The sequence below is a fragment of the Apus apus genome, chromosome 5 (genome assembly GCF_020740795.1).
Source record: "Apus apus isolate bApuApu2 chromosome 5, bApuApu2.pri.cur, whole genome shotgun sequence".
Taxonomy (NCBI): Eukaryota; Metazoa; Chordata; class Aves; order Apodiformes; family Apodidae; genus Apus; species Apus apus.
In genome coordinates this window covers 27,651,237-27,670,185 of record NC_067286.1, presented here as the reverse complement: position 1 = coordinate 27,670,185, position 18,949 = coordinate 27,651,237, and the positions used below count along the sequence as shown (strand labels likewise).

The window sequence follows — 18,949 nt, the reverse complement described above, 5'->3', positions numbered from 1 at the left end:
TGAAATTGGGCTAATCCATTCATATTTTTTAATGTGTTATTTGTTTTACATAATTCTAACAAAACTGCACAACAAAGGAGTCTACAAAATGAAGAATTGGAATATGACAAACTTCCAAAACACCTAAAGCTATCAGAAAGTGGATTTCCCAAGAGAAACATAACAGTGAAATTGATCTCTCTTGTTTACTTGGGGCACTTTGAAGTATTTGAACAATTCTTTATCTTTGCCAGGCCTGCCTTTTGGGCTTATGAGGTGCTGTCACAAAACTAGTGACAGAAGATCTCCAACTGCAAAATTGTGTGCCTCATCCACTGAGGAAGCAAGACTTTCCCTACAGTGCAGCACTGATCAGGCTGCAGTCTGACTTAGCCTGTGGGATCTAACACAGTTCCTATCAAAGGGGCCTTCTCTCTCTCAAGACCCATTGCTCACCTGGATAATTGCGGCAACCTCCAGCTGAGCAGCCTCTCACCCAGCGCCCTTCGTTGACTGACACCGTCCAGGTCTGGAGTTTATCGGCTTCCAGAGTATCAGGTGTGAGGTTACAGATCTCAAGTTTTGTGAAGTGCCTCATGAAATCTTCAAATGATATCCTGGAAGAACTGAGGGGAAATGCAATCCAAATGGATTGACGTGGTGGGCAGTTGTCTGAAATATCCTGGGGAGGTGGAGGAGGGTGACCCAGGCTACTGCCTCTGTTAGGGCAAACTGGCAATGGGAATGCCATGATTTCCTCATGTATTTGGCCTGCTGGTCGGTCAATTAACACAGCTACAGCTCCAAACTGGTTGATGCTGGGCTGAGGGTATGGTACACAGGAAGGGTGACGGGGAGCTTGTGGAAATTATGACTGTTCTGTTGGCACTCAATAAAACCTGGTGGGAGAATAAGGGGATCACGGAGCAGGGCTTCTTAGGAATATGAGGGGGAACATGGATTACTGCAATGGTTTTAGCAGATTTAAGTAGTGCAGTGTGATTAATTTTTGCTATTGTTGTGTATCTCCTAGAGAAATACAGGAGTTTTGACTGATATTCTCACCAGAACTCCCCATCCTCCACAATCTTGTGCTGCAGGCGGATTTTCTCCTCTTCGTTCATGAAGTTCCACTCCTCTGACCTTCAAAAGAATACACAAATTAGGGTATGATCTGCAATAGTTTTCTTTAAAATTTCTACACTTTACTGTGAGCCTCATAGAATGGGAAGTTGAGAGTCATCTTGCTCATCTAAGTAAATTTCCCTTTGTGACCCTTGCAGCCATTTATTGTCAATGCAACCCTCCTCTCTACATGCTGAAATAAAGAAGGAATTGCCCTACTCCTCTCTGCCTTCCCTTCAGACTTCCTTTTAGCAGCTCTCAAAAATCTGCTGAACTATGTTCACTTTATTTAGCTTGAAGACAAAAATGTTTGCAGACTCTCACTGCTGCAGTTGCTATTGAAATTCCTTTTAGTAAAACCTAATGAGAAGCTTTATCCAAACTCTCTAATGACACCTTCCTTCATTCAGCTTCTTCCATATCCTAAAAGATTTTTCTGCTGTCACATCTTTTTTTGAAAATAGATATTGCTGAACTTGCTAGGCAGTAAAATCAGTTTGACTGGGCTTTCTCTTAGCTTCAATTGATTAAAGCCTCTCTTAACATATATTTTTTTAGGCATACTTTTTACAGCTTCAGCTAAGCATTCAACTATGATCCACTTCAAAGTGCATGTGTCAAAACAACAGCAAAGACAATTCAGATGCCTCATCATTAAATGTCATGCACAAGTTGCATAAGAGAAAATAAAGTTACACCTTTTTTTCAAATCGCATGAAGCTTCATTGTACTCACTTGTCACTCCAAGGTCCATTCCATTCCACCTGCCCCCAGGGGTTTCTCAGCCTTACCAGACGTATTTTTTCCCCTTTAAATGTTGTCTGATTGAGAAAGAACGTAACAAGAATAGACTGAGAGTGGGTTCAAAAGGAAATGTTATGCCTGTCAAATCGCTGATACCAGTTATGGTGCTTTCCTGGTCGCCCAGCCTGACCTGCTTGGGTGAGTGCAGGAAGGCTGTAAGACCAGAAGGTGGCTGACTGTGGCCACTTTTGCCCAAGCAGTGGAATACCCATTTCCCCAGAAAGCCAAAACTTGGACGGGTTTGGTTCTCCACGAGTTTTCATTTTTTTTAAGTATAAATTTTGTTTCCTTAGTTTTTTTTCTCTTTTCTCCTGCATAGCTTTGCTGACATGCATGGTGCTAGGCCAGTGGAGACCACAGCTCCCCAACGCTGGAGGAAAGGGACAGTACATACCTCTTCCACGGCTGTGACAGAGTAGGCATGACCTTTAACAAGCCCACAAGACATCCGGGTTTCATACTGCATTGGCACTATAGTCTGTTAGACACAAAATAAAAACTTTTAAGAGTCAACTTTTGAGGCTTTTTGCTGAGTGCAAAGCTCAGCCAACTGCCCTAAGGTAGGTGTTGGCAACCAGAGCTTTTGGAAGCAGGATAACACTGTTCAGATGACAGTGGTTTTGTCTTGTTCTCTTCTTTGCATTTGCCAAGATGGCCAAGCTTAGTGCCCACAGAAGTAATTTTGTTGGTTAGGAAGGACTGAAGCATGAACTAAAAATGCAAAACATTAATACAAATTGGAAAGGACATTTTTGTGGTTTCCTTTTTCCCTTTGTGTAGGTTACTGCTTTTTGCACTCAGAACATGCTGGTATGTAGCATGCTCAATCAAATAACCATGTTTTCTATTAGTAGGACCACTCAGCCCTTTCTGGGATAGGATGTTCTTGTATGGCTCAGTAAGGTCACTACGTATGAAATGGAAACATCAGAGCAGATGAACAGTTAAAAGAATAGTTTCATCTTCACACCTGCCTGCTATCTTAGAACAATGACATTAAAATACCCTATTTAATACACTGCTCCTACTAACTTACACTATTTTTAAAAATCTTAGTTTCCTGTGGGATTTTTTTTTTTCCATAATTGTTAAAATCCTCATTATTGAATTTTTTTCTAACTGACATTCTTCACCAATGTGACTTGCTGTCTTGCTAATCAACTGTTTATTTGTCTGACAGATTTTTATTTGCAAATGTCAGATGCTGTCTATCTGGGAGATAAAGAATTGAAAGGAAGATCTCAGGTGCACACAGTCTCTTGTAGGAAGTGATCACTGAGAACAGTGGGAAGGGAAGGCTCCTCTGCGAGAGCACGGACCATGTGTGAAGCTTCCCCTCCTCCCTTATGTCTGTCACTAAGAGATGACTGCAAGGCCCTGCCAGGAACTCTGCCACCTCTTGACACATCTGAGGCATGAGAAAGGCACGGCTGGTAATGGAGAATCAGTAAGGTCACACAGATACATTCTCAGCTTGCACAGGGAGGATCTCATCTAAATATTTCCTGGCAGTTGCAATTATTTTCCATTATTTCCCTTCTGCTCCTGTTTGTCTTCTTTTCTTGCTCCTGTTTCCATAATTTTTATGCCTACAACCTCATGTATTTCAATTTTTCTTCATTTCTACTCATGTTGTCACTATATTACTCATGAGAACCCCTTTCTTTTTTGTTCAAGAATATATATTAACTTCCCCTGGTGCCCTGGGCCACTTCTCTAAAGTGCTTCTTAAGTCTGCATTATCTGTCTCTTTCCACAGAGTCTTTTTTTTTTGTTGTTCCTGGTGATGGCTCAGGACTGTGTCACAACCAGCAGCAAAATGGCTGTCAGGGCAGCAACTATAGAGTGTTTACCAACTTTCTTTGAGTAGAAAGTCACTGGGGAGAAAACTGCCCCCCCAAAAAAACATGAGTGATTTGGGCAGACATGCTTGCAAAACAAGACAGTCATACTGGGCTTTCCTAAAGAATTATACCATTTCAGTCTTTTAGGAAGACTGAATAGGGATGTCAAAAGAGGAAAATCAACTATTTCTGCTGCAAATGCAGAAGACAGTTTGTGCAACTGAAAGTTTTAGATTGTGTAATTGGGGATGTGTGTGTGTGTTGGGTTTTTTCCTCTCTGTAAAGTGACAAATGTAATTTCTTTGTTATGGAAATGCAGCCCCCTAAAGGGCAAGGTGTGACAACTGCCTGACAGAGAGAAGGAGAAAGCAATGTGTCCCCCTACAGACAGGGAACCTTTTAAGTGTCCCAGTGTGAGATTTTTCCTTTGCCGGTTTTAACACCCCTTGCTCTATTTTGACAGATACTCAGGTATGCTGGAAGTACTTTGTATTTTATCAGACATGTAAATCTCAGTACGTTTTTCATTTTCCCTGTTACACATTTTAAATGAGGACCTTAAAGGCAGTAATCTAAAAGAAGCATCCCAAAAGCAGACTCTTCTCCACTGATGGGCAGAGCTCCATAGCACTCCCTGTCTCAAAATATGTCCACAAAGAGCTTTTGTGCCTGAAGTGTGGTATGTGCAAAGCTTGCTTTTACTTTCTTTCCCACCTCCTCCACACTCAAGGATCTTGTTATATTCTAGTATTTTAATTTTCTCACTCTTTCCATTCTTTGCAAGTGAGGCACTTTATAAAATCCGCTATTCATGTCCAGTTCCCAAACACAATAACCAATGTGCCTCTTTGACATATTTGCTGTGATTTTTCTCTCCATTTCTACTGTACAGGTAAGCTTTGAAAATTGTAAGCCTTTTCCACAAGCCAACAGCCCTTTGCCTCATTATCAGCAAAGCCCTCTAGCATCTGTCACTGTGAAAGGACTGAAATCCTTTAATATATATGTCAAGTAGCATCCATAAAACAGGTCTTTAGTGGTGAGATAACTCAGTGAAGCCAAATAAGGATTTAAAAACATAGATAATACCTTTCTCTAACTGTTCTGTCTGTAAGCAAAAGCATTGTGAAGTTAACCACTTCTGGAAACATACGAACCCAGGCTGGCCTTTCATCTGTCCCCTGGTAGTCTACAGCTGAGTGAGTCATCTGCGCGTTTTCGAGATTCTTCACCATTCGAGCAACCAGTTCCCCAATGTCACTCCGAGGAGCTGATCCGTAGGAAAAGCCTAGGTTATCCTGGCACAGAGAATGGGAGAAAAGCTTCATTCAGGAAGATGAGGCAGCGAGAGAGATGTGAAATCCTACAAGAAAGATAAGTGATGAAAGATATCCAAAATAACTGCTCTCTCTTTACACACCAGATGATCCATACTTACCTACAGTGGTTGATGGAATTGGTTGTTCTTCTGCCTTTAATGCGACTTCGTAATGGTTACTGAAGCTAGTCTTTTTACTTTCACTTTGAAATTAACACCAACAAATGAAGACAATTGAAGGGTTGATTTCGCAAACAATTGCACATTCAGCATCTTTGACATGAGGATTTATGTCTTAATAGAGTTGCAGCATCCCCATACTAACCTCAGTTCATTGGGTGACAGTACTGAGGATGAGGGGTGCTGGTTTTGCTGATCACACCTCTTCACCCCACCTCCATGTTCTGCTTCTGTTTGTTTCCCTTTTGGCACTTGCTATTTGCTAATGGGAGGTGTCTAGTGGAGATTACTGCATCTCCTAGAAATGGATGTTTGCTACAGAGACTAAACCAAGAAATTCCAAAAGACAGCATATATTTGATTATAGATGGAGAGGTCCCTCTCCTCTGCTATTTCTTATGGCTCATCTGCAAAGTTCATATGGACTCACATCAATGGAGCTGGCCATGAGGGATCCTCTGTCAATGGCATGTTTCATGATTTTATATATATCTTTAGGGGCATCCTTGATCTCATAGAACTCTGTGACTCCTCCAGTGAAGTCCTCCATGGCTTCAGTGGTGTTGCCTCCTTTCAAAGCTTCATATGATCCATGGAGTCTTAGAAAAGGAAAAGCAAGATCCTCTTTTACACAGATAATGATCATGGAATCATACAATGTCTTAGGTTGGAAGGAACATCTAAAGGGCATCTAGTCCAACCCCCCTACAATAAGAAAGGGACATCTTCAACTAGAACAGATTGCTCAGAGCCCCATCAAGCCTGACCTTGAATGTCTCCAGGGATGAGGCCCCCACCACCTATCTAGGCAACATGTTCCAGTGATCCACCACCCTCATATTAAAGAACTTTTTCCTATGTCCAATTATATCTACCTATATACATTTTTTATACATAATATATATTTATCTTGTGTGTGTATATAAATAAAGATATGGAAACACACATCATTTAAAAAACCCAAACCCACAAACCATCTGTTTTGTAACCCACAAGGTAAAGTTTTAAAATCTACACACATAAAAAAACCCCAACAACAAAGACAAATAGAGATCTGTGATTAAGTAGCAAAAACCGCTGGAAAATAGGCTTTAGCCCATCCCCAATTCTGAGGCATCGGAATCTATGGGGAAAGGCCCTGGTGTATTCAGAGCCTCTCTATGTGCTCATTGTAAGTCCCATATGTGGTGGCTTATCTGCCTCCCCAGCCAAAGCCTCGACAGGGGAGGTCCAGCAGGTAATTTTACTTCGCATAGGCCTTTTCCAGGAGGGCACTCCAGAATTCATTGCGCTGGGAGGACTTGGTAAAGACCAGCTGGTTGTTGTACGTGGGCAAGCAGTCATCGATGATGACATCCACCCAGTCTCCGTAGCGCCAGAACTGAACAAAGGCAAACAGAAAAAAAAAACCTAGGTTGACTTGTTGCAGGGAGGGGGAGCCTGGTTGAGAGAGGAATGTGGATATTAACTGCTGTGTAATGTGGCAAAAAGTGATAGCCATTGGGAGGGTGGAAGCCAGACTGATTTCCCCCAGGCAACACATTTGGGACAGTGAAAAGTCCCTCAGGAGAGCCAAGGAAAATGTGGAAACCAGTCAGTCTTTTCTACATAAGCAGTTCTTTGGTAACTTGTTTTTGACAGACCAGCTGCTTGTGGGCCTAAGAACAGATGCTCTTGCCAACTACCACGAGGTCTGTGCTGGCTGTAGTGCTGCATCTGAGCAGTGAGGCAGGACTGGGCACCTGTTCCTGTCCCTTATGCACACGACAACAGTGATTTGCAAATGCCTCTTTGGTGGGTTAATGCTCCCTTAACTGCATGTGTGGGCTGGCCTTTCTGTGACTGTTGAAAGAGTTTAGGGTGAGGCAATTCAATCTTTCTTCCTTCCCCACTGTCACTCATACTTCCAAAGGTGAATAAATTATAGGGAAGAGTGTGCCCAAGAAATGAGATTTCTCTTGGATAATTAATTACATTTGCTTCCTGCTAGATGAAGGGACTCACCTGGAAGTGAAATATGCCAGCATAGTTTTGTATAAAGGACTGGTCATGAGGTATGACTCTACAGAGCAGTTTTTTATTCAGCGTCAGGCAAGCAATGGCAGCCAGGAACCAGCAGTCACCTGTAAAAGGCAGAAACAGCAGACAAAATGAAGGGACAAAGCAACTAGATTCAAAAGGAAAACCTGAGACACTGCAAAGTGACACTTTAATTCTCAGCAGAGCATGTCATCACCTTTCAGGAGGGGGCTCCTCTCCATGTGTTCTGCAGTACTTCAGCAGTTTATTTATTTGTGCTCTGTAAATGCTCATTGGCACCATTCATGGCTGGGTACCAGCCTGCTAAATAGATTATGTTCCCTGAAATTTAGAAGAAGTCCCAAATCTGATGAGCACTGTTACCTGTGTAAAGATTTCCCTGTCCCATGTAAATGCCCCTCTGATTTTCTGTGTTAGTTCTCCTTCCAAGCTTAGGACAGAGACCAGCTGAGAGGTAACTCAGGTTACTGAGGTTAATTCTCTCATTTTCTGCTCTTAAGATAAACCCCTGTCCCATTCTGTGGAGCCTCTTTCCTGCTTTATTGCTCTGATGTGTTTTCCTCTTTTTGAATCTGTGTCTGTGCTGTCGTAAACACTGTCACCTTTAGCGCTTTTCAGTTCCTCATTCAGAGGCTGCACAAGTTTGCAGCCTCTGTGGGAGCTCTGGGGAGGTTACTTTCTCCCATAGTAATCTGTGCTCAGTAAAGGATGCCTCAACACTTAATTCAATACTCCTAGCTGCTACTGTAAGGGAGGTTATAGAGTAAGCTTGCTTGAGCAGCGTCAATTAATGGGGGAAGATAATTATATAAAGTAGTGAAAACTAAACCTAATTGCAGGGAGTTGTAAAAGAAATGTATTAAACTGGTGAAGTGATAAAACATATAGAAATACATGTACGTCTATGTTTTGGAAAGACAACTCTAAGTATATAGCTGTTAAATTACCTAATTATGTACATAGCAGTCCATTCTAAGCTACCTATTTCCCCTTAAGAAGGATGTGGGGTCCACTGTGAACAAGAGATTTCTAAAGTACCCAATGTTCAGCAGAAGTAAAAAAGGTAAGCAATACTATGTGTACTTGGGGAAGGAATGAAAGACAAAAGAGAGAACATATTATGCATGGAAATTCATTTGTGTCCACACCTTGGCAACTGTTAAGATCTGGTCATCTCAAGAAGAAAAGGAGTTGTTGCTTTTTTTTTAAAAAAAAAAAGTACTGGGGAGGTGATGAGGATAGTCACAAGCACAGAATAACACTTAAATGTTATTCATTAAATCAGGATATATTAGCATAGGAAAAAGATTACAGGATAAGTTATAAAACCATGAAAGAGATGGGAAAGCTGAGTGGGGAATGACTCTACAAAGCAACACAGGTGAGTGCTGCTGCATGGACAACTGCGGCAGTGGCATCGCTTGTACCTTATAGAGGCTCTCTCTCTCTATAAATAAATAAATAAATAAATAAATAAATAAATAAATAAATAAATTAAAAAAAGTATCTTGAAGCATCTAAGTTTAAGGTCTTCAATATAGGGATTGTCCTTGAGTACAAGGCACATTTAGCTGGAAGCCTTCAGGAGCTCCTGCATGGAAATAACAGGACTAAATATCTGAAAAAATACAACAGTAGCTGATTCAATCTTTTTCTCTGTCACATAACTCCCTCTCTTTATCTCTTATTCTTGTCTTAACTAATTTTGTTCCTCCTCAAAGCCAGAAAGAGAGGCCAAATGGTGTTTTGTAACACACTCGTGTTATTAGTTCATGAAAAGCAAAACACTCTGCAAAGCATCTTTTGCTTAAAGTTCTTCCCTAAATTGCTACAAGGCAGGTATTAATTATTTTCTACAGAGAGGAGGAATCAGTAGATGTGTGTGGTATACTGAGATGGAGGACTTCAAGTATCACCTTGGAAACAAAAGAAAATTAAGTGATGCAGACTTTAAAAAGTGAAGAGTTGAATTTCTTACCTAATTCTCCTTGGCAAATATCTGTTCTGTTGGCTCCTCCGATAATAAACCGTGGATTCTCACAGATTTCCTGCACAATACAAACAAGTAGATAAGCCAGAAAAGCATGCATTAGGGTGCCCGTTTGCCACAGAAATAAAGGCTGTTTTAGGACAGTGTTTTCCTGCAGGATAGTTTGTGAATATCAAAATGTCTTGCAGAATATTTAGCAGCAGTTTCACTATGAAAATGTTTTGGAATCTGGATGTTACAGACTTCAGGCATATACCTACAGGGTCTAACAGCGAGCCTGGGGGGACTCCCTCTGCACAGGGTTCAAACATTAAAATGAGAAGAACAGGGAAAAATGGAGGTTTTACACAATTATGAAAAAAAGCCAACACTGGAGGAGACAGGAGAGCCATGGTTTGTCTCTGTCCTGCCCAGCTCACCAATAATGTCGTGGTTTGGGCCTAACATGACAAAGAACCAGCCCCATGGCTGCTCACTCAACTTCCCCCCCACCCCCACCCCCACACACTGGGATGGAGAGGACAAAGGCCAACTAGAAGCTCCTGGGTTAAGACAAAGGGCAAGGAGGGTTCTTCCCTGCATCTCCATGGGGTCCCTCCCATGGGAGAGAGTCCTCCACGAACCTCTCCTTCATGAGTCCTTCCCACGAGGTCCGGAGCAAACTGCTCCAGCCTGGGCTTTCCACCGAGTCACGGGCTGCTTTGGGAACAAACTCCCCTGGTGCCGGGGTCTTCCATGGCTGCATAATCCAAGTTCACTGACCACAAGATCCAAGTCCACTGGCCAGGCTCACCCCTCCTGGTGCCTTTAGGGAATGTTCCACCATGTTCCTCCACGAGCGCAGGGGTACAACTGCCGTCTTGCCACGGGTTGCAGGGAAACTTCTGCTTGGGCACCTTCTTCCCCTCCTTCCTCATAAACCACCGGGATCTTCACCCCAGCACTGCCTTTCATCTCTCCAGGTCAGCTCTTCTTTCTTTCTTTCTGCCTACAAGTGCCCGCTCTGCTCAGGTCTTTTAACGGTTCTTTCATATGCTAATCGCTGAGGAGCATCTATTGTCCCTCTAATGGCTCCTTGACTGGGTTTGGAGCAGGTGGAGCTTCCCAGCTTCCTACCGGAGCCACTCCTGGGGCCTTTCCCCAGATACCAAAAATCTCGCCAAGCCAAACCAGCACAAGGTGGAAAGAGCATCAGAGGACCAGATTAAATTCTTTAAAAATGACTGCATGTTTAAGGTGTCCAATTTGCAGTAACTAATGTCCTGGGGCATTAAGAGGGTTAAAGAATGCATTTCATCAGGAATGAACCCCAGTAATACTTGCCTTTAAAATTTGGATCAGATGTTTAATTCTCAGGAATAATCAATTGCTGGTTAAGAGATTTTATTCTTTTTCCTCATGTTGCAATTTTTAATTGCCAATGCTGCATTCAGACATGCATACAGATCTCATCTGTCTCTGAGGGCAGGCAGCTCTTCTTTTGTCCTGCACTTAGGACAATGTATTGGGTTTGTCAGTATTTATACTAGTACAGAATGGGCACAAGGTGCTGTACAGGCATAAATAGTTAAGGAATTGCTGTAGGGTGGGTAGGACTACATAAGAACTACCAACACGAGTAGGACTATTACAGGGTTACACAGAACTTTTCTATATTGGACAAAGAACCTCGGGATATAGAAAAACCAAGGGAAGAAGCAGGTACAGCATGTTCTACAGAGAAAAAAAGTCCCTGCTTTATCCCATCTCTCATGCTCAAATATTGAGTATGGGAAAGAAAAAGAAGACACAATTTTAAGACCCATCTCTTGTGAGGGTAAGGAAAGAAAGATTGCAACCTGAGGACCACTTCCCTGAGCAGCTGCAAGTGAGGAAGACGATAAAGTATAAACCATGAACCCATTCTGGAGTAGGAAGAAGGAAGAAATAACTGACAATTGCTCGTGTGGCAGTACAGGCAGTTGATGCTACCTCTGTGGTCTGTAACTTTTTTCCCATGTTATCAGGGTAGCCCTGGATTTTCCCAGACTCCTGTTTCGGGTCTAGTAGTTTCTCTTGCCTAGAGCCCACTTTTTTGCTCCCTCGCAGTAATCAGCAGAGTTGCTTTGATGTAAATATTTGGATTAGTCATATAGCCAGGTAGAAAGACCAGCTTCCGGCTCCACCCCCAACAGTCACCTTATTCTCCCCAAGAGAGGGAATGGAGGGATTATCTTGTTATTTTTGGCCTTGGTCAGCTGTCCTTTTGGTCCAGTTTCATCAAGGCAGCTGAAATGCCTTCATGCTGTTCTCCACCCACTTGCTTTGTTGAAAATATTCTTCCTGATATTGCTGTGGTGCTCTCCTGAAAACTAGCTGTTAGGTGCCAGGTTTTTGGATTGTATGTTTTTCAACCTCTATTACTGTATTTTAGCTTGATACTACTCCTATTGAAGTAACAAGCTCTGAAATCCAGCATGCTGTATTTTAGATGAAGGTAGATCGTGCCTAAGTGTTGTCAAATAGTACAGGTAGAGAGATGATTGTTCCTTGGAGCAATTTATTGCATCTTGGGCTCGTTTACTTTGGAGGATGGTTGGTAAAGGAATGCAAAGGAGGGTATCATGCAGTTGTCATATGGAATGATTTAGCTATGACAGAAATGCTTTTATTGCATTTCTTTATAATAGCCAGGAGTGTTTAGTACACTGTGGGTATGCTTTTAATATTGTATTACTCTAGTTGCAGGGAAAAGTTTCAAGGTCTTCCAAGGCTGATGAAAAGTACTCAGCCCACAGAGCAAGACAACTTGGTGTTCAAGATGCCCATGGCAGGTCTGTCCTTCGAGTTTTCCTGACTGAGTAAGGGGTTCTCTTAATCTCTTACATCAAGTTATCACAGAGAATCCCAATAGGCTGCACTTCAGTGATGCAATGATTCATCTAGAAACAGTCTCCTCAGATCAGAGTGCCTCAGACTGCCTTAGTACCATCCAAAGGACCTTTGTTTTCACTGGGTTGATTCAGTTTGGACTGTAATTTCATTACAAAGAGTCAAAGTTATAACAAGGGAGACACAGTCCTAGGAAAAACCAATTAGTATTGCATGCTGCTTTCTGGGCAGAGGGTACTTATGAGTCAGTTGCAAGGGAGAACTGGAAAATGCAAAAGCAGCATGCAACTAAAAATTGCATTTGACCTGTGTTATGTTTTCATTACCTTTTCTTCTGTGTCAGGGAAACCCTCCAGTCAGGTAATCCTGTTGCAGCAAAAGGCATTCACTTCTTTAAAAACTGCTGTTAATAAACTATGGCACTCTTAAGCAAATTCCCTACGCTGATCCTATCAAGTAGAGGAGGCATCTTCTCTAGCCAGCCTCAGACAATTTGTAGCCTCGTGTTTCTCCCTTAGCCTCTCATGGTCTAGACCATGCTATTCAAGGGCTCTGCTGCGTACTTCAAGGCAGAGCTTGACATTGTCAGACATTAAGCTGGCTTTAGAGTTTCAGAGTTGGATTCCCCTCATCTGAACATCCTGCTTTGATGGAACTAAATGCCATCTTTGCTTTGTGGTGCTGCCTGCAGAGGTACACATGTTGTGATTACTAAATTCAAACAGCTTCTCAACTGTGCAGCAGAGGATCCAACAGATTCATTTCAATTCTAAACAAAATCCACCAGTCTGATCACTTGATTTGATTTGTATTTGTTACGAAAAGAAAGCTCCTCCTGCTGACTTCCTTGGCTATGGAGAGGATCACCATAGGGAAGTCATTGAACCTGGTGTTTAATGCTGTGACCTCCTGGCTGTGAGCAAGGAGAATGACAACAATGCATTTGAAAGCACAGTGTCATGGCAGAGCATTCCTGTTAATGTCCTAGTGTCATTAGATCCAAAAAGGACTGCAGCAGGACCTTTTAATACTCTGCATTATTTTATAATACAGACTTTTACTTAGCTCTCAAAGACTGGCGACCTTGTCCCTGCTCTCAACTGAGAGAAGCTCCCACAGGCAGCAAAGGTGTGGGAGGCCGAGGCCCGTAAGAAACCTGAGCACAGCCCATCGCTGATCTGGATGTAAACTGGTGCAGGTGAGAAGCTCTTTCGGCTTCTCTTACCCTCCATGGGTGAGAGAAGGATTTGACATCATGCATTAACTGAGGGGGATTTGATTTTCCCTCTCTGTATCCCGACTATGCTCATGCATACTCTGAACAGAAACACTGGATGGATCCTGCAGTCTTTACTCAGGGAAACATTCAGGGCTGTTATTTGGCTTTTGCCCAAATTGAGTATTAGGAGGTCCGCTCTGTGCATTCATGTTGTAGCACAACAGTCACTGGCTGGACAGAATTCCAGGGACTTTCTTGCTGCCTCCCTGCCAAGGCTCACAGCTGCCCTGCATGGCAGCAGTCCTTCTGATGGCAAGACCAGCCCCTAGGAGGTGATAGAGGGACCTGACCTCCAGGTAGCACTGATTGCAAAGAGACAACCTGCAGGGCCAGATGCATGAGAGCAAGGGGTAGCTCTGGGGCTGGAACACTGAACACCACTCACCACCTCAGTAATGAACTGCAGAAGCCCCGAGAAAAAGGTTGAGTCACCACATGGCCATTGCCAGGGGAAGTGGAGAGAGCCAAGGTTCTGGCAGCCCCACCGTGGGAGGGGGAGCTGCCCACACCAGGCGCAGCAGGCCTGGGGGGCTATTATCCATGTGGCTGACCTGCTGTGGGATCCTGACAAATCCTAGGTGCAAAAGCAGAGTCACAGCCTTTCCAGATGTCAGCACAGTATGCTGAGAGCTACAGCAAAGAAGCACTCTTCAGGAGAGGAACGGCTCCATCATCAGTGCTTGGTTACAGCATTAGTAAGAGGCAAAAACATGCCCTTTGCATTAACTTTGTGATTCCTCAAATAATACTTGGAACTTCTGGAAAATATTCCACTCAACAATCCCATGTGGATTCATGTCATCACACATGAAGCTCATTTAAGGCCAGCATGGATACATCAAGTGACTGAACACTTGTGTCAAAAGAACACAGACAGGTTTCATTCTGATGTTTAGGTTGTATTTTGAGTCTTATGCAGTCCCCAGCATGTCACTGCTACATTAAGTTTAGAGTTCCCAAACTTGTTAATGAGTGGCTGAAAGAAACGTCTTTGGGATAGAGACACTGATGTCTGAACCTCCTCAAACACAAAGGCTTTATCTGTGCATGCTGTGTTATATAATTAAAGTGTGGTATTACACTGTGCTTTTTAAATTATTGACATTTTCTGATATGCACACTAGCAGTCTGACTGTCCCAGGGTGCTGGCACCCATTGGCCATACTGCTCTATGGCTTTCCTCTCTGTAGAAATAAGGGAAATCCCCACACTTTTAAGACGATTGAGTTGTAGCTACATTCAACTCATTCACAGGCATTTCCAGGAGCTGATGCAGGCGTGGTGATGACGGAGGAATGACTAGCACATATGCACAGGGCACAGCAGATGGGGGGGTGTCATGTTGCTCCCCTTCACATCGCTCATGTTGCTGTGACCAAGGCACATGGCCTTTCCTCTGCATCTTTAACAGATACCCACAAGAGCTCCTGGTCTTTTGCTTTAGTTACGTTCTGGTGGTTATTTTTATCTATCACAACTGACTTAGCTATTGAAGCACAGATTTTGGTGTTGGGAAAGTATAGCAAATCTGCAAAAGGCAGCCAAAACCTGCCAGAGAGAAGGAGCTGGGGAAGCTCCTCAGAACCATGTCCTCAGTGCCAGACAGGGGACAGCAGAGGCTGAGGCACCATCGCAGGGGCTGCCTCCCTGGAGGGGAATAGCCGCCCAGCAGAAATGACAGAAAGAGAAGAACTCTTCCTGCAGTAGGATGGGGAATCCATCAGGAATTCTGAAATTAATCCTCTGATGGTGACAGTGACTCAGGGCGGGAAATAAGAAGAAGGCTGGCTAGGGAATGCCCAGAAGATAGGAAAAATAAATGGGATTAATAGGCAGGAGTGGGTCCTCATAACGATTGCAACACCCACTGTCATGGTAAGTGGATAATACGGTAAACAACCTTTGCAAGTTGGCTAAGCATGGCTGGGAACAAAGAACTTAATAAAACCATGCTCCAGACCATCACCTGTATTTGATTTGCACAGATGAGGAAACCAGCAGAATACTAAATTAAGTTTGTACATGAAATAAGGTGGTGTTTAAAAAGCTCCAGTAAACCATGTAACTTGTAGAATTAGGAGAATTTTTCTTCTATAGTTTCAGACAAAACAATCCCTAGCTAAACATGCAAGAAGAAAATTAAAGTCCATATTTCCATATTTCTTTTTCTACATTATTCATTCCATCTTTTTTTTTTTCTTTTCATTTTGGTCTACTGTATTTTAGTCATTATATACACACTCTGAGTTTCCACAGCCCTAGCTAATTATCTTCCAGGACAGCTCTAAGGAAATATATTTCCAGCTCATTCCCAAGACACACTTCCTGCAGAAATGTGGATTCAGGGTGAATACTGCAATTTACAGAAAGTAAAAGGCACTCAGCAAACATGTTACTTACACGTGGTCTTTTCCATTCAAACTTGATGGGGATTTTCTGGCTATAGAAGAGGGAGGACTCATTCGGTGGGAAATCAGGATCTTCATAGAGAATGTTTTTCTCCAGGCACTTCTTGTGAAGCTCTTCATAGGTCTTCTCCTTTACTCTGATAATGGGCTGGTTGCGACTTATAATGGCAGAGTAAATCCCCCCTGTGCCCCCACCTGCACCTTCAGCTGTAGTGCTGATGGTAGTGCTGGGAACCGACCCAGCAGCTGTCTGCTGAGCCACTGCTGCATTTATGGCGGTCGGCATGGGAATCAGGCTTAGAGCAAATGTTGAAAGGAAGCGAGATCTTGCAAACTCAAAGGAAATTCAAGAAAAGAGGAAGTTGCTGTGTAAACTGCTTTTTGTATCCGTTGAAAGTCTCCTAGTCAAATTTGCAAGCAACAAAATTCCATGTGGTTGAGCACATCCTCTCAAAGGGCAGTATTTGGTCATAAGAAATCGGAATTTATTCCTTGATATGGAACAAGACAACCTGTTGGCTGACTCCTGTGCCTGAGGTATAGTATCTGCAGCATGTGTGTGTGCCTGCCTTGTGCGTGTAAGTGTCCACAAGGGACAAGCTTCAACCAGTGAAACCTAAAAATAACTTCAGGCAAAGAGTGAGAGAGGGAAAGTGAGAGGGAGGGGGGTTAGTGAGATGGTGTCGGCCTTCTGCACAGCTCGTGCCAAATTCCTGGGATAGGCTCCCTGTGCAGGCTGTGCCCTAGTACAAGCAGTTCATCTTTTCCTTAAGTAGAGAGAACGGTGAAGCTGGAAGCTAAACTACTGCTCCATAAAAGAAAATCTAAACACATTGCTGTTCTCTATAGCCCAGTCCTTTAAAAGGTGACTGTTGTGGTTTGGGCCTAACACGACAAGAAATAACCAGCCCCGTGGACGCTCACTCAACTCCCCCCCACACAAACACACAGTGGGATGGGGAAGACAAAGGACAACTAGAAGCTCATGGGTCAAGACAAGGACAAGCAGGGTTCTTCACTGATTAAGGCCCAAGGCAAAACTGACTCAACTTGGGGAAAAATAATAATTTAACTTAACACTAATCCAATGCACACAGGACACAGACAACACACAGAGCAGTACTTACATACGTTACCATACCCCTTCCTTCTTCCTGGGCCCAAATCACTTTGTTCCCAGTTTCCCTCCTTCCCCCCAGCGGCACAGGGGAACAGGGGATGGGGTTTAGTCAGGTCACAGGCTGGTGATTCCTGCTGCTCCTTCCTCCTCAGGAAGAAGGATTCCTTACAGTCCTTCCCTGCTTCCCCACGGGTTCCCTCCCATGGGAGAGAGTCCTCTCCTTCATGAGTCCTTCCCATGGGGTCCGGAGCTGCTCCAGCCTGGGCTTCTCACAGAGGCTGCTTTGGGAACAGTCACCTGCCCTGGTGCAGGTTCCTTCATGGCTGCAGATCCAAGTCTATGGGCTGCAAATCTGCATTTGCCCCTCCTGGCACCTTCAGGGAATGTTCCACTGTGCTTCTCCATGAATCATAGGATCATAGAATGTTTAAGGTTGGAAGGGACCTTAAAGATCATCAGGTCTCAAATTCCCTGCTATAGGCAGGGACACCTCCCACTAGACTAGGTTGCACAAAGCCTCATCCAACCTGGCCCCACCAGGGAGGGGGCATCCACAACCTCTCTAGGGAACCTATTCCAGCACCTTATTACCCTCACGGGGAAGATTTTCTTCCTGATGTCTAACCTAAATCTACCCTACTTCAGTTTAAAACCATTACCCCTTGTCCTATCACTGCCCTCTCTGGTGAAAAGCCCCTCCCCTGATTTTCTGTCGGCCCCTTCAGGTAATGGAAGACCACTGTAAGGTCTCCTTAGAGCCTTCTCTTCTCCAGGCTCAACAGCCCAAACTCTCTTCATAGGAGAGATGCTCCATCCCTTTGATCATCTTCATGGCCCTTCTCTGGACCCTCTCCAACAGCTCCATGTCTTTCCTATGCTGAGGGCTCCAGAGCTGTGTTACTGTAAAATTTGGTCACTGAAAGAACCCTCCAACACTTGTCTTTAAGTTTTAGAAGGCAGGCACTCCTCATTGCAGCACTGGATACAGGAGAGATAGCTCTCAAAGTCGTGAAAGCCAGAAGTGACAACAGGCGAGACTTATATTGTCCTACTAGATATATATGCATCAAACTTCCTGGAACTCATAATATTTGCTTTTTCTTTATCCACGCGCTTTAAGCGTCTCGAGATGGAGGTCTTCCATGGTTTAGCTAATCCCTTCTCTGATGCACGCATAATGCTGGGCATGCCTAACAGTTGAGTGGCAAGTCTAGCTGGCCTCAGTCAATTTCCAACTGCAAGGTCCCTAGTTCCTCGAGTTTGTTATCTATTTACATGCCAAAGGCCTGGAGTGAGCCCAATCAACATCCTATTGTCACAAAGCACATTGTTTCACAAAGCACAATTTCATTTCAGCATCTTTCTACTAAAAATACAATAAAATAAACTAGTAGGATAGCATTCAGCTAAATCAGTAAATTATATAAAGTAAATTCATTACTCCAGTAAATTTCTATTAAGCTTAATTCCATCTTAATATATTTATTAAATCTGATAAAGAATGTTCCCTAGCCATCACTGTACGCAGTACTCCAGGTGCGGTCTCACCAGAGAGCAGAGAGGGAGAACCACCTCCCTCGCCCTGCTGGCCGTACTTCCACTGATGCAGCCCAGGAGCATGCAGGGGGACAGCCTGCCATCTCGCCATGGCCTGCAGGGGAACTACTCAGGCAACCTTCCCCCTTCTTCCTCACCAACCTCGCGATCTTCACCCCAGCACTATCACCTCTTCAGCACACCTGTTTTCTCTGCTGCTTGCTCTCTGCTCAGGTTTTACATCAGTTCTTTCATATGTTAATCGCAGCAGTGCATCTATTGTCTCTCTAATGGCCCGACCTTGGCCACCTGAGCCGGAGGAGATTTAGTAACTTCTTACAGGAGGCACCCCTGGGGCCCCTCCACCGCTACCGAAACCATACCAGAACCAGAACAGCACAAGTGACATTGTTTATGTGTCAAGAAAAGGCCCCTAACATCTTGATTTTCCTTTG

At 43.6% G+C, this 18,949-nt stretch overlaps 1 protein-coding gene across 3 annotated transcripts in view; it reads right to left on the bottom strand.

Annotated features, from left to right (window-relative positions):
- Positions 1–16,432, bottom strand: part of CAPN3 (calpain 3) — a 28,809-nt gene extending 12,377 nt beyond the window's left edge. For all 3 annotated transcript variants that reach the window (XM_051622497.1, XM_051622498.1, XM_051622500.1), the window contains exons 1-10: positions 15,831–16,432; positions 9,269–9,338; positions 7,255–7,373; positions 6,498–6,631; positions 5,681–5,849; positions 4,910–5,050; positions 2,303–2,386; positions 1,840–1,925; positions 1,045–1,122; positions 436–596 (exon numbers count right to left, since the gene is read on the bottom strand). In XM_051622497.1, the coding sequence (XP_051478457.1) occupies positions 436–596; positions 1,045–1,122; positions 1,840–1,925; positions 2,303–2,386; positions 4,910–5,050; positions 5,681–5,849; positions 6,498–6,631; positions 7,255–7,373; positions 9,269–9,338; positions 15,831–16,124 (1,336 nt within the window). In that variant the 5' untranslated portion in view covers positions 16,125–16,432. The remainder of the gene's footprint in view (positions 1–435; positions 597–1,044; positions 1,123–1,839; positions 1,926–2,302; positions 2,387–4,909; positions 5,051–5,680; positions 5,850–6,497; positions 6,632–7,254; positions 7,374–9,268; positions 9,339–15,830) is intronic.
- Positions 16,433–18,949: the final 2,517 nt, after the last annotated feature.